This window comes from Phocoena sinus, chromosome 15, assembly GCF_008692025.1.
Source record: "Phocoena sinus isolate mPhoSin1 chromosome 15, mPhoSin1.pri, whole genome shotgun sequence".
Taxonomy (NCBI): Eukaryota; Metazoa; Chordata; class Mammalia; order Artiodactyla; family Phocoenidae; genus Phocoena; species Phocoena sinus.
The window spans coordinates 25,480,838-25,495,809 of NC_045777.1; the positions used below are offsets into that span (position 1 = coordinate 25,480,838).

General features: G+C 38.9%; 2 protein-coding genes across 3 annotated transcripts in view; both read right to left on the reverse strand.

Annotated features, from left to right (window-relative positions):
• Nucleotides 1–14,972, reverse strand: part of CBFA2T2 (CBFA2/RUNX1 partner transcriptional co-repressor 2) — a 165,341-nt gene that overhangs the window by 15,446 nt on the left and 134,923 nt on the right. For both annotated transcript variants that reach the window (XM_032606438.1, XM_032606439.1), the window contains exons 4-8: nucleotides 9,710–9,799; nucleotides 5,397–5,578; nucleotides 4,244–4,497; nucleotides 1,267–1,352; nucleotides 130–325 (exon numbers count right to left, since the gene is read on the reverse strand). In XM_032606438.1, the coding sequence (XP_032462329.1) occupies nucleotides 130–325; nucleotides 1,267–1,352; nucleotides 4,244–4,497; nucleotides 5,397–5,578; nucleotides 9,710–9,799 (808 nt within the window). The remainder of the gene's footprint in view (nucleotides 1–129; nucleotides 326–1,266; nucleotides 1,353–4,243; nucleotides 4,498–5,396; nucleotides 5,579–9,709; nucleotides 9,800–14,972) is intronic.
• On the reverse strand, nucleotides 12,856–13,299 carry LOC116740649 (beta-2-microglobulin-like). Its single transcript, XM_032606440.1, has one exon. The coding sequence runs from the start codon at nucleotides 13,277–13,279 to the stop codon at nucleotides 12,923–12,925; it is 357 nt and encodes a 118-aa protein (XP_032462331.1). The 5' UTR covers nucleotides 13,280–13,299; the 3' UTR covers nucleotides 12,856–12,922.

Below are 14,972 nucleotides of genomic sequence, written 5' to 3' on the forward strand. Positions count from 1 at the left end.
GCCTGTGAGCCAGGGCCGCTGAGCCTGCGCGTCCGGAGCACTCCGCAATGTGAGAGGCCTGCGTACCGCAAAAAAAAAAAAAAAAAAAAAAAAAGCCTCCCTTGTCAACTGAAGTGATTCTCCCCTTACCATTGCTGAGAGAATCTGCACTCCCGGGACTGTGCTGCCTGGAGACCAACTCACTCCCTGTTTTCCTCATCTCTGTGTTTTCATTGTATCGTCTTTTCCAGTAGTTGAGTTCTTCACGATCTGATTCCTGACAGCGCCTAAGGACTGCCATGGAGCGCCTTGTTTTCTCTACCATTTCCATAATGCAGTTCAGGGCCTGAGCCAGGTAAGAAGTCGGGCAGAGACATGGGGTGAGGATATTCATACAATCAACATTGAAAATCAAGGACAGGTAAACAAAATATAAAGAATAAAGGCTTAAGAAGCTTACAGATTTAGCAATATCAAGTTTATATTTGAAAACCTTTCTTATTATTTCTCTTTAAATATATACACACAATTTTTAAGATTTCAAAATAATACTTTTTGGATTCTTCATGGTTGAAGCAGCCAGTTTCATCACAATATGGTTCTTTAAAGAGTGTGGTGAAAACACATTATATCTCTGCCGAAAGCAGAAGATTTATAGAAGAATGCAATCAGAGAATTACATTCAGAGACAACATCACTCAGGAAGGAAAAGCTACTCTATGTATATTTCAAGCAGGTATTACATCTTCTCTTCCTTTTTTAGTGAGAGGGAAAACTCTCTTTTCCAATGGGGCAGAGTTTACATTCTGTGCCAGTATACTAATTCTCATTTGTATTTGGAGAAGCTCCATTTATTTAACACTCCATTTATTATACCAGGCCTTGTGAAAAGCACCTTGCATATCATTACAACCCCCCATGAATTCAAATAATATAGCATTATTTTTTTTTTAAGATATAAAAGTTAAGGCTAAAAATGGTGAAAGAACCTGCCCATCACAGAGGTAGAAGTGGCAAAGCTGGGACCTAAAACTCATAAGCCTATGTTTTTAACCATTATACTACATGGCTTCACTTGGTTATGACCTCAAGTGATCACCCCACTACAAAGATTTGGGAGTTACTCTTAGCTCTCTAGCTGCGGCAGTAGTAGATAAATCGGCTTTTATTGCAAAGACAGTGTAGCTCTGGTTAGTTCACTTCAAGCATATACACTCTTACTCTCAGTAACATTAAGAATTAAAAGTAACAAGTAGTTAGGAAAACTATACACTGTAAGATTCTTACATGATCAAGATGTTTCCATTCATCCGCCCATTCCCTTTCTGTCAAACGGTGGTCTACCAACTCATCTTGATAGCCTCCATTTAGACCTATTAGAAATTAGATTTAATTTGAAGATAGAGGGAAGAATACAGTAAACAGAATTCTACCAAGTAAATACACATACATTCATACCAACTATGAGCACACTATTAAGGCCAATGACTCACAATGATCTAAAACCACAAAATGACATAAAACCAACAAGAAATCACTACTCATAATGTATTAAAAAAACTCCTACAAACCAATTATGAAAGACAAATAGCCCAAAAGAAAAACAGGGAAGAGAAATAAATAAATAGGTATGCCCCAGACAAAAAAGTACAGATGATCCATAAACATATGAAAAGACATTCAAACTTATACGTAGTCAGGGTAAATAAATCTTCACTAAGATGGTTCCACATCTATATATTGGAAAATATTAAATTGTCAATCATACTAAATGTTGGCAAGGTTGTGGCACAATGCAAGTGCGTAACCACCACAAACAGAGCTGGTGCTGTACAAGCACTTGGAAACAACTTAGTATTAACCAAAGTATAATTTTTTGCATGTTTTTTGATATACATTACTGAAATTTGCATGAATGCAATGACTGTGTGAATCAAGGATATACTGAATTATCCACTACTTTGAAAATCTTGTCACACATGGCAACACTGCTCATAGTATCTGAACTGTCAATGTAACACACCTGTTATCAGTCTGAATTTATAGCTGTTGTATTCATAGTGATTCTGTATTTGTGCAACCATCTGCTTATTTCATCATATCTTCCTGTGTAGTCATGCCTGAGCACTAATATATTGTAAAATACTTTCTTATGGATTATACTTTAGAATATTGATCCTAAAATTATGGGACTAAGGTAGGCTATAGTATCCATAAATTTCATTTTAGGAGAGTAAATTGGGGGAGTGTTACAGTTTATTTGTTTAAAAGTTGGGGGTGGGAAATGATTTGGTAGGAACTACTGTACTAGGACATACATTTTCAAAAGAGGACTGGGGAGAATTAAGGAATCTATAACCAGCCTGGAAAACAAATGATTGACTGTAAAATAAACCTTCAAGGTAGAGGATTAAACGTCTTTCAAGTAGAACACTTCAAGATGAAAAAACCTTCTTCTAAAATTGTTAGAAATACAAGGAAAATCTGACCAAAATGCAGTTCTAGCTAGTTTTTAGCATACTTCTCTCTTAGAAGGTAACGCATTCAACTGGCAAAAAATGTGTATGAACATAGAAGAAATCAATAGGAAGGTGAATTTTTAACATAAGAACCATACAGAACAGCTGCTATGGGAGCCATCACAGCATACTGGGAATGTACCCAAGCTCTCGGCATCAGAAAACTGGGGTCAGAATCTTGTCTCTGCCACTTTCTAGCTATGTGATTCTGGCCATAGTTCTGTCATCATGTATAAAAAGGCATAAACTCCACGGAATCCTATGTGTGAGGATTAAAAGAGATAATGTACATATACCACAATCTAAGTACTTAAGAGTCAGTAAATGTTGGCAGCTGAGAACACCACTGCTGTCGTGGCCCACACCATTCAGCTACTACTGCATGAAGCCAGGGCCCTACTGTGGTCCGAGCCTCTGAAAGATGCTAGTGAGTCTAAGTCAGAAGGGGGGACAGGCAAATGTTTTGCAACTTTCAACTCCACAGGGCAACCCACAAATGGAAATGCAGGGCCAATACTGGAAACTAGCAGCCCTTTGGTTCTCTGCTTGGACATATCTCAGCAGTTAAACTACAAAGAACCTTCTACAGTAAACTTATTTGAGTTTTGACAAGGAGCTTTGTTCAAAACTGATCTCAGGTGAGGTCTGCTAGGGGCCTTTTTGTTTTTCCTTAAATTTAATGGTTGCTGAGGATGCATATGCCAGGCAGTCCAAATGTGACAATTACCCAGCACAGGAGGTGGTGTTCTCTCCATTTTATTTTTTTTTTTATAAATTTTTTGGGTTTTTTCGGCTGCATTGGGTCTTCATTTCTGTGTGCTGACTTTCTCTAGTTGTGGTGAGCAGAGGCTACTCTTTGTTGCGGCACACACACTTCTCATCCCAGTGCCTTCTCTTGTTGTGGAGCATGGGCTCTAGGTGCACAGGCTTCAGTACTTGCAGTGCATGGGCTCAGTAGCTGTGGCATGCAGGCTCAGTAGTTGTGGCTCGCGGGCTCTAAAGCGCAGGCTCAGTAGTTGTGGCACATGGCTTAGTTGCTCCGCGGCATGTGGGATCTTCCCAGCCCAGGGATCGAACCCGTGTCCCCTGCATTCGCAGGTGGATTCTCAACCACTGTGCCACCAGGGAAGTCCTTCTCCATTTTAGATATGTGTAACCTGAGGCACAGAGAGCCTAAGCAACTTGCATAAGCTCACACAGCTAGTTAGAATGCAGAGCCAAGATTTAAATTTAGGTATGCCTTACCTCTGACCTAAATGTTTCTGCACTTTCACCTCTTAAGACCACATGTTTTACATCTCTCATTTAATTTTAAAAACATTTTACTCTGAAATAAACTCAGACTTACAGAAATGTTGCAAGAATAAAGAATTCTCACACAACCTTCACCCAGATTTCCTAAACGTGAATATTTTTACCTCTTTCGCTTTGTCATTCTCTATTTTTCTTCTGAACCATATCAGAATAAGTAATATCCCTTTATTCTTAAATGCTTCATTGTTTATTTCCAAAAATATGTTTAGCCTACTTCTATCATATAATGATAATAGCAACAAGGTATGAGTTGAGATCAATTTCAAATAAGAATACTATAACTCTAACATTCTTTTTTATGTATAATACTGTTTTAGCTTATCAGTGGAAAAAAGCAATGATGATAGTATTTTGCTTTATCACTGAGTAGGAAAGAAACCCATGGATTCAATCTGAATTTAAATCATTACCATGCTGCTTATGCCACTTACTAAGATTGTGGTGTCTATCACGAACTTCTCGATGTTCTAGCATCTTGTTGGGTTCACGATATAGGTGGGAAGTTGCAATATCTTCTAAGGTATAGTGCTGAAGAGGCGGAGGAGTAGGATGGAACTGGCCCCCAGGATTCATGAGGGGCACAGTAAGGGCAGGACTGTGCCGGGGAGCAGGGCTAATGGTACACACTCTCTTGGCAGGAGGCTCAGGAGGAACTGTATCTCTTTCAAAACTGCTCTCTTCCCGCCTGTAGAAGAATGGGAAGTACATGTCTGAGCCTGTCAACAAGTGTTCATGCAAACATTGCCCGAGCACCTACTTTGTGCTATGTATTGTGCTATGCACTTTCACAAACAGGAAGATGATAAGAAAAGGTTTGAGATGAGGCATGAACCGAAATGTCTTCAGGGGGCAGGCAGATAATGGAAATTACTGATTTATCCCAGCATGAAAAGAGAGGTCAAATCTATCCATAACCAAGCAGAAACATCTCAACCTCACGAAGCAAAGGAGAAAGTAAGATGACAGCATTTTCTTATGTGATAGGACTATGGAGGATTATGGGTTCAACTATATTTAGAAATGTTTCAAGGTCAAATTTGCTACTGTGGAAGTCAGTATTGGAAAGAAACAATTCTCTACACGGGAGAAAAAAGGCTCACATAATTAATATGCTTGTGAATTGGTAGGGTTTTTAGTCATTTGCTTCAATTGTAACAAATTTTCCACTGTTATTAAAATGTTGCTTCCTTCACAAACCATAGAAAATAGCAGTATACTCATACATAAATTTTAAGGCTAAATTATATTAATATAATTTCAATCTTCAAAGTAAAGCTGATTCACTAACTGTTATACTTTTACAAGACTTCACGTATCAGAAAAAAAATGTCTTGAACAGATATTTCTCATGGTTCTGGAGCAGTGGACCCACAGAATGCTCAAAAGTAGAATTTATCAGCAGGGGTATACAGAGTCACCTAAAGAGTTGAGAAGCATATTGCTGCCTGATGTTGGGACAAAGCAAAACTAAGAGTCCATCCCTACATATCACCACGGTAAGCAAGTTCTTTTTCTTTTGCAAGTAAAGGGAAAGCTCAGAGTGGTTCCAGAAAAGCAAGGACGACAAAGCTCTTCTCTGCTCACCTCTCTGGACTGGGCCTCTTTCCATTTCCATGCACCTCCATGAGCAGCTCAGAAGAGTCAGCAGGGGATGCAATACTTGTGTTGAGCAGAAGGTGTTCATGCTGAGCCAGGTACTGGGATGGTGTCTGCTTGGCGGCCCGAGCACAGTGCAGCAGTTCTCGCTGCAGCAGGGGCAGGTTCGCCTTGAAAAGAAGAGGCAGGGGCTGGAAGGCAGTTTTTCCCAGTGTTGGGCCCTTTACACAGGGCTCAGCACCTCAAAAGGCTTTCACAAACAAGACGACACAAAACAAAAGCCCTTCACTCTTTGTCATTCTAATTTTCATATGCCCCCCTCTCAATAAAGTGACATCCATTACACTGAACTTGAATTACTGTTAACTTGTCTCTTGTCCCCACAAGATGTAAATCCCCTTAAGGAAGAAACTGTGCTTTATTACCTTTGAGGACTAGTACAGAGTCAAAGCTCAATAAAGCTTTGTTGAACATAATTATTTAAAAACTTAAATATTTTTGAAGACTTCAGTTAGTTAGCGAATTAGTAATGCCTACATGGGAGTAGGAGGAATTCAGTCTTTCCTTTATCATTTTAAGTCCAGGTTTCTCTCTTGTGAATCTAAGCCATTTCTGATGGCACTACTCAACCTTGCCTTCCTGTTCTCTATTACAGCTGCCACGGAATTCCGGAAACAGTGACTATTCTGGCTTAGCTGGAACATGGGGTTTTGAAAAAAGTAACAGGAGTGATGGAAATGAAGGCAACAAACCTTAGACTAGTCTAGGATCTGAGTATACACAGGTAACCCGTGGGCAGAATCTAATATTTCTTATTGTGGTGCTCCATTGAGCATGTTTCCTTATTTTGTAAAAGGATAATTATTTATGTACTGATTATTTTTCTTTCTCCTCAAACTTAAACCTCTAACAGGACAAATCATACAAAAAACCCTGTGCATCTTTAAACTTTATTAAGTCCTTCATATTTAAAATATACTTTCCCCATATTTATTTTAAAAAATTATTATATTTCCCCCCAAATTTGAAAACAACTCAGACTGAGCCCATAAGAAGTCTTTATCCCAAGGGAAACAGATGAGAAAGTAAAAGGAGAGTTTAATACATGCAAGTAGTTATCCCTTTACCAACAGTTAATTTAGCAGGCACCACAATTAGTGACTGTTTTAAAGCAGAAATAAATTGACAAAAACCCAAATGCTAGCCAAAAAGCTGCCAGAACAACCTACCTCATGCTGTTTTCCAAAATAACAAGAGTTAAGAATAGAGGACTTGATGATATAAAACACTTTTAAGTCTGTTCTATAACCTCAATCTTGTAGCAACTGTAAAAACTTAATTGAAAAAACAATCATGTCAGATCTTTACATTTGTGACATGTGCCCTCTGATGAATTTTTAAATATGCTAATCATTTCCTATTAACACAAATTTCCCAAATCTCTCTGATTCTGGAGTCTTGGGGGAAATAATTATCTACTGGCTCTGATACACAGAAAAGAGACCAAGATAGAACACACAGCTGTTTCAAGGCTGAAAAAGGCACCACAGACTGCTCTGAGAGGCCAAGGTGTCAATGCCATCAGAACAGAGCCCAACACAGGCTGTGCACTGAGACCTATGCATTTCCTGCGTGTCTATAACGCTCTAATTTTAAAAGTTTTAAAAAACCAGAATCAGTACTTCAGCTAAGATGACCCACCTTTTTGATGCATTACATTTTCTTAGGAAATAAAGGTAAAGTAAAAGAAGGTAAAAGGGGCATATTTATTTTGTCAAGACAAAACTGAAGATATTATGTGAGTACTCATATAAAAGAGAGAAAACAAATTTCTACAAATACTGTACTGACAAAAGTCAAAATACAGGGACTTCCCTGGTGGCACAGTGGTTAAGAATCCGCCTGCCAACACAGGGGACACGGGTTCAAGCCCTGGGCTGGGAAGATCCACATGCCGCGGAGCAACTAAGCCCGTGCGCCACAGCTACTGAGCCTGTGCTCTAGAGCCCACAAACTACAACTACTGAGCCCGCAAACTACAACTCCTGAGCCCGCATGCCACAACTATTGAAGCCCGCGCACCTAGAGCCCGTGCCCCGCAACAAGAGAAGTCCCCGCACCACAACGAAGAGAAGCCCCCGCTCGCTGAAACCAGAGAAAGCCCACGAGTGGCAACAAAGACCCAACGCAGCCAAAAATAAATAATAAATTTTTTTAAAAAGTCAAAATACAAAAAAATTGAGCTCAGCTATTTTTGTATAGTCTGCTACTAATAAAAAGAATAGAATTCATTTGATAGGGAGGGATTGAGGATAACATTTTTAGCTTATTTAGGGTTCAAAGTTAGCGCTCCATATTACCAAATCGATTACAAATGTTCATCTCCAGGGCTTTGCAAAACAATGTGGTGGGCTGGGTACTGGTCACAAGTTTCCAGACTATGCCTGGTCTAGAATACACTGTTATCTGACTCTAGTCATTCATTGCCTTTGACCTATTTTATAGGATTGCAACTTACACATAACTGGTTGCAAAGCAAAAAACTTGTTGTCGGGCTTCCCTGGTGGCGCAGTGGTTGCGAGTCCGCCTGCCAATGCAGGGGACACGGGTTTGTGCCCCGGTCCGGGAAGATCCCACATGCCGCAGAGCGGCCGGGCTCGTGAGCCATGGCTGCTGAGCCTGCGCGTCTGGAGCCTGTGCTCCGCAACGGGAGGAGCCACAGCGGTGAGAGGCCCGCGTACCGCAAAAAAAAAAAAAAAAAAAACTTGTTGTCTATGAACATGCATAAAATTACATGCATAGAGGTTCTAGAGACTTCCCTTGCCTACTGCGGAAGAAGCCAATTTTACTTTTGTTTGCATATTCTTATCAATAATCCTGACCTATAATGTCTGTTCTTTGGCTTCTCCCCTGAACAGGTTATAACACCTTACAGATTCCCTCATTAATAATGAATTAAATAAAATCTACGACACAGGTTCACTTTTTAAAATCTGTATGAGTCATAATGTTACCTGTTTTTAAAAATTGTTTAATGGGAAAAATAGTAACTTTACAGTGGGAAAGCATGGTGGACACCACCTTTACCAACTGATCAAAGTCCACATCACCACTTTATGAGACAAATTCACATCTATGTCTCCTGATAGCATGCAGTAATACCACCTACCTGCTATTTCTGCCTAAAAAGCATAACCTCATTCTCATCATGAAGAGGTATCAGAAAAATCCAAATTGAAACATATGATATAAAATAACTATTCTGTACTCTTCAAAACTGTCCAAATCATAAAAGACTGAGAAGCTGTTCCAGATTAAAATGGACTGAAGAGATATGACAATGTAATCCAACATGTGATCCTGAATTAGATACAGGACCAAAAAAAAAGACATTTTGTTAAAAAGGACATTTGTGGGACATCTGGTGAAATATGAATAAGGTCTATAGGTAATAGTGTTATAAATATCAATGTTAATTTCTTGATTTGATAATTATACTAAAGTATCAGTATTTAGATGTATCATGTCTGCAGCTTACCCTGAAACATTTCTGAGGAAAAAAATAAATGGAAAGAAAAGAGAATAATAATGCAGATGTGATAAAATATCAACATTTGGAGAATCTGAATTTTATTGTACCATCTTGAAACTTTTTTGTGAGCATGAAATTATTTCAAAATAAAAAGTTTTTTTTTAAAAGGAGCATATTATATATAAATTTAACACAGCCTCACTTATCAGGTACGCATAATAATTTTAAACAGTGTCTCCAAAAGTTATGTTCCAGGGGACATTAATTCCAGAGGATGTAATTAGAACTAGACTAACTGGGGGGAGGAGAGAAGTAAACACTGCCTTCCCACATACTCCTGTCCTAAGGGTTAGTCCTAACTTACAAAGGCCTCTGTTTTGAGAGCCTCCTCCCGTAACATACACTCTTCCCCCACTGGCCACAACCAAAAGACTGTGTCCAGTTACTTCCTTTGCTAAGAGCCCAACCTCCATGCCATGCGCACCTCCATCCCACTCTACTCCTGTTCCCTGCCTCCCCACCTGCTCCTTATGTGTGTCACCAACAGTGTCTGCATACAGACCACGACTCAAGGCTTTTGCAACTCTCATCTCATCAAGCATAAAGCTTATTCGCAAACCACTCACACTTCTGTAGCAGCCCCAAATAAAATACAGATATAAAATGTGGCAAGCTGCCCTGATGTAGATCATAGAACAGGGATCAGTAACAGATCTTGAGGAAATGTTGAAGATAAATTACATTCCAGTAGTTATCTCATAAAAATTACCTTGAGGAATGGAATAACAAAAGGACGAAGAGGAAAGTTTGTAGCCTCTTGGAGCTTGCAATGGAATTCTTCAATTGTTACTGTTGAGTTCTGAAAAGATAAATAGCACTGTTCAACTTCTAAAACTGGACAGTGATCTAACATAAATCTGATAGTGCTGAACCCTTTGAAATAATAAGGAAAGGAATAACTCCAAGAGCACTATTATGAACTCAAATCCCTCTCAAAGGTTAACCAAATTGTTTCCTTTATAAAAGAAATTCAGCCTCCTTGATTTTCTTTTCTACTACTCCATATCTAACAAATTCCCTTCTACGCTCAGCAGCCTGGGCAGAATAGGGCATTGCCTTCCTCTCGTGAAGAGAGGCACTCAGGTTCCTTGTATTGAGGGGTTCATCACAAGTCACCTCAGGTACAGGTAACCAAGCTTACAGTGTTTCCAGCTGAACAGTTCCCAAATCAGTCCAGGATATCAACTTAATGACTCAGAGCCTCACGTCTTCAGAAGTTCATTTCTTCATTGGTTCTGCCTACCTCCTAACCATCAGTTCCCTAAATCTCTAAATCAGAAGTTAACAACAAAAAAAGATGGCTTCTACCTTCCAGTGGTCTGTTTGCAAATCAGAGCACCTCCAAATGCGCAGACTTCCACTGGTTAGATTTTAGTATTCCCATGAAAGTTATTAGCACTTCCCCTGTATTTTTTCAGGTCTTTCTTTAAACTAAGATTCTCAGCTCCTTTGCTAAGAGGAATGTACCAATACAAATATTTTCTTCAAAGTTCACAAAATATTTTTATTTTTACTTCAATTCCCTAAAACACAGCAAAATAATAAGTTCAGAACAAAACAAAATAAAACATCAATCTGAATTCTTGCTTGCCTGAAAGGACAATGATGACTTCTAGGATTTATTTTTATAAAATCATCAAGTGTTCAAAGATGTAACATGTACCACACAAATGATTCATCAGCAAAATATTGTTTCTTAACAAGAAGAAATGGAAAACATATAGGTCCTCAACACAAAACTGTATTAAAAATTGTAATACCATCATACATCAGAATGCTTAAGGTAGGGGGCAGATTTGTATGCATTGAAGAAAGGTGTCTATAATATACTAAGTAAAAAACCAGAAAACATGGCAGTATATTCCAACAATCTATTTTTGAAAATAACACATATACATTTATATAGTATTTTAAGTATCTGGAAGGACAATTACAACAGTAGTTATTTCTGGATGTGAAATTATGTTGGATTTTCCAAATGTATCATACAATATTGAGAAAAAACTAAAATATTTCCCTTTGGGAAAGAAGAGTGTATCAAATTTAACCATGTTAAATGAAAATGTTTGTACAGTTTACCCCATCTCATACCAAAAATGTTCTTTTAAACCTTAGCTGAGTGCTTGTTTTAAGTAAATGACAGGTATACAATGCAACCAACTCTACCGGCAATCGGGAATAAAAATTAAGTGTAAGAGAATGCTATTCACTCCCTACTACAAATAATGCAATCAGGCCTCAAACAGTAAACACAAGTAGATTAAATCTATGGAAAGACTGAAGGAAATGACTAAGTTTTCTTATGGATGGACAAAGGAGGGAAAAGATTAACTTAAGTTAGAGAAACGGACTCAAGGCTATATATACTATAGATGCCAGGCAATCCTCTATCCGAGAGGGAAGATAGGCCATTGTTCTGTTATCCTTCCCTCTCATTCAGTTACTTAATAAATAAGAGCCCAGTTGTTTCCTCATAGTCTAGTGGGAAAACTGAAAAGTAAGCCATTCATTACAGTATGATCACAGTACATGTGTGCAGGACACTACTGGCATGCAGACTTAGGGGGACAAGGAAGGCTTCACAGAAGGGCCAACTGAAGAAGTGAAAGTGCAGCCTTGAGAAAGATGCTTCTGAGGAAGACAGAATGTAAGAATGCAAAGTATGAAGGGAATCTAGTCCACTGGCTCCTAAGGGCAACACTTATAGAGATCTTACAAGACAATGGGTATAGATAAGCCACCAGACTAAAATTTTTTTTATATTTTAAGATTTTTTTTTTAATTTTATGATTTTTAATGTGAAATATAACATTCCTTTAAAATGTGCAGAATATGTACATTTAACAAAAAATTACAAAGCAAAATCTCTTGTAACCACCATCCATGTCAAGAAATAAAACATCACTAGCACTCCATAAGCTCCTGTGCCCTCTACTAGTTAGATATTAAATATTCAGTTTATGTGCTTATTTAGGTTGATTTCTTTTTACACAGAACTGATACATTTCCTTTGCTCTTCCTTTCTTCTCACATTTTAGGCCTTCTCTCTGCCTGAAGTGCATCATTTAGAATCTCCTTTAGTAAGGATCTAAAAGGAACTGAAATCTGACTTTTTATCTAATGATGTTTACTTTGCTGTGATTTTTTAAAAGATATTTTTGTTGTGTATGGAATTCTAGGTAGGCAGTTGTTTTACTACATTCATGATTACTTTCTGCTATGTTCTGGATCCCACTGACATTGAGAAGTCAGCTGTTGTTCCTTTGAGAAGCTGAACACAATGTTTTACCATTGTTTTAATTAGTGAAACAAACAAAATAGGCACAACCAAGTCTCTCTCTAACAGATGTAAGAGGTAAATATGGATTTTATATGGCAAAATGTTTTATCCACTGTAATAAATTTCCATAATTCTGAAAATTATCTTTCAAAAATTTTCCAAAATTCTAAGAAAAATTACAAATTGGAGGTTTACTCTAAACATGCATACTATCTTGTTATCCAGTTTTGTATGCAGAAGAGACTGAAGAATTCAGATTTGACCGAGATGCTGATGTTAAACCTGAAATTCTGTCTTCCCCACCTCTAGGTTGCCAGAGCCCCCACTACAGCTACCTGCCAAGACAGGTCAAACGTGGAGACGTAGTGCCCTAGGTAGAATTATAAAGAAGATGAGATTTGCGGTAACATCAATACAACTTCTGATTTATATGCATAAAGCATAAAAATATATAAGCATTAAAAAGCAAGACAAGAATAACTGAATCACTTTGCTACACAGCAGAAGTTAACACAACATTATAAATCAACTACACTTCAACAAAATAAATTTTAAAAAAAAATTAAAAAATAAAAAGCAAGACAACAGAATTTGGAATTAGTCCAATCCAAATGAGGCATCTTCAAACCTCCATGATGCTGGTTAGTGGTCTCGATCCCACTTAACTGTCTTGGGCTCTCTGAGAGTAACGTGTTTCATGCAGCAGCTATACTGATCCACTCCGTTGGGAGTGAACGCAGTGTGGACCAGAAGGTAGAAAGACCAGTCCTTGCTGAAAGACAGGTCTGATTGCTCCACTTCCATCTTCTCCCCATTCTTCAGCAAATCAATCTCAATCTGGGGTGGATGGAACCCAGACACATAGCAGTTCAGGTAATTTGGTTTTCCATTCTCTGCGGGGTGTCGTGAGTAAACCTGAACCTTCGGAGGACGATGGACAGCGTTCAGGCCAGACAGCGAGAGCAGCCCGAGCAGGACCAAGGTCACAAAGGGAGCCATCGCTACAGGAGCAGCCCGGGTGGCGGCTCTTTTAAGATTTTGAAATAATGATAATCACAGGAAGTTGCAAAAAATAGCAGATAGGTTCCTCTGTATCCTGCACCAAGGTTCCCCCAATGTTTATATTTTATGTAATTATAGTGCAATATCAAAACTAGGAAACTACCATGGTAATATGTGTGTATAGTTCTACGCCATTTCATGGCATGTGTACATTAACGTTATCACCACTGAAATCAAGACCAAGAAGTATAGAAACCCCATCTACCTTTGTCCTCCCCGGTTTATAATAATAATTGTCTTAAATATTTCCTTTATATATACTGACAACCATAACAGACAAGGTTATAATTTTTGCTTCAACCATCAAACATAATTTAGACAACCCAAGAGAAGTAAAGTCTATTGTATTTACCTATATTTTTACTCTTTCCATTTTTCCTTCACCTATCCTGATATTTTAAGATTCCTTCTTTTATCGTTCCTTTCTGTTCCAAGAAGCTCTTTTAGCTTTTTTTTTTTTTTCTGGCCACGCCCTGTGGCTTGTGGGATCTTAGTTTCCCAACCGGGGATTGAACCCGGGCCCTTGGCAGTGACAGCGTGGCACTGGACCGCCAGGGAATTCCCTAGCCATTATTTTAGTGTAGGGCTGCTGAAGAAAAATTCTCTCAGCTTTACTTCGTGTGAAAATATTTTGATCCTTCTACCCTTCATTCAAGAAGGATATGTTTTGATAGATACAAGATTCTGGGTTGACAATCTTTTCTCCCAGCACTTGACAAATATGCCACTTCCTTCTGGCATCCATGGTTACTGATGCTTTCTCTGTTGTTTTCAAGACTTTTTTGGGATGGGATGGGATGTCTTTTTGTTGTTGCTTTTTTTTTGGCCACACCACAGGGCTTGTGGGATTCCAGTTCCCTGACCAGGAATTGAACCTGGGCCCTCAGCAGTGAGAACTCGGAGTCCTAACCACTAGACAACAAGGGAATTCCTGGGATGGGATGTCTTCTTTGAGGTCTGCTCAGCCTTTTTGAATCTGTAGGCTTGGATCTTTTGTTAAATTTGGGAACTTCTCAGGCATTATTTCAGCCCCACATTCTTTCTCTCCTCCTACTGTGACTCAGATCTTTTGTTATACTCTTTTAAATCCCTGAGGTTCTGTTCATGTTTTTTTACTTATTTTCTGTATGTTGTTTAGATTGGGTAGTGGACTTCCCAATAAATAGACTGGGTAGTTTTCTATTGTTCCAGCTTCAAGTTCACTGATTCTTTCCTCTGTTCTCTACAGTCTATTGTTGAGTCCATCACTGAGCTGTTTTTCTGGGTTTTTAAAAATTTTTTATTTATTTATTTGGCTGCATTGGGTCTTTGTTGCTGCGCGGGCTTTCTCTAGTCATTGTGAGTGTGGGTCACTCTTTGTTGTGGCACGCGGGCTTCTCCTTGCGGTGGCTTCTCTTGTTGCAGAGCATGGGCTTCAAGCATGCAGGCTCAGCAGTTGTGGCATGCGGGCTCAGTGGTTGTGGCACACCGGCTCTAGAGCACAGGCTCAGTAGGTGTGGCTCACAGGCTTCGTTGCTCCGTGGCATGTGGGATCTTCCAGGATCAGGGCTCGAGCCCGTGTCCCCTGCATTCGCAGGCAGATTCTTATCCACTGTGCCACCAGGGAAGTCCCCATCACTAAGTTTTTAAT

Bases quoted from the DNA above. Each gene is read 5' to 3' on its own strand.
- LOC116740649 (XM_032606440.1), bottom strand. From the start codon at position 13,279: ATGGCTCCCTTTGTGACCTTGGTCCTGCTCGGGCTGCTCTCGCTGTCT.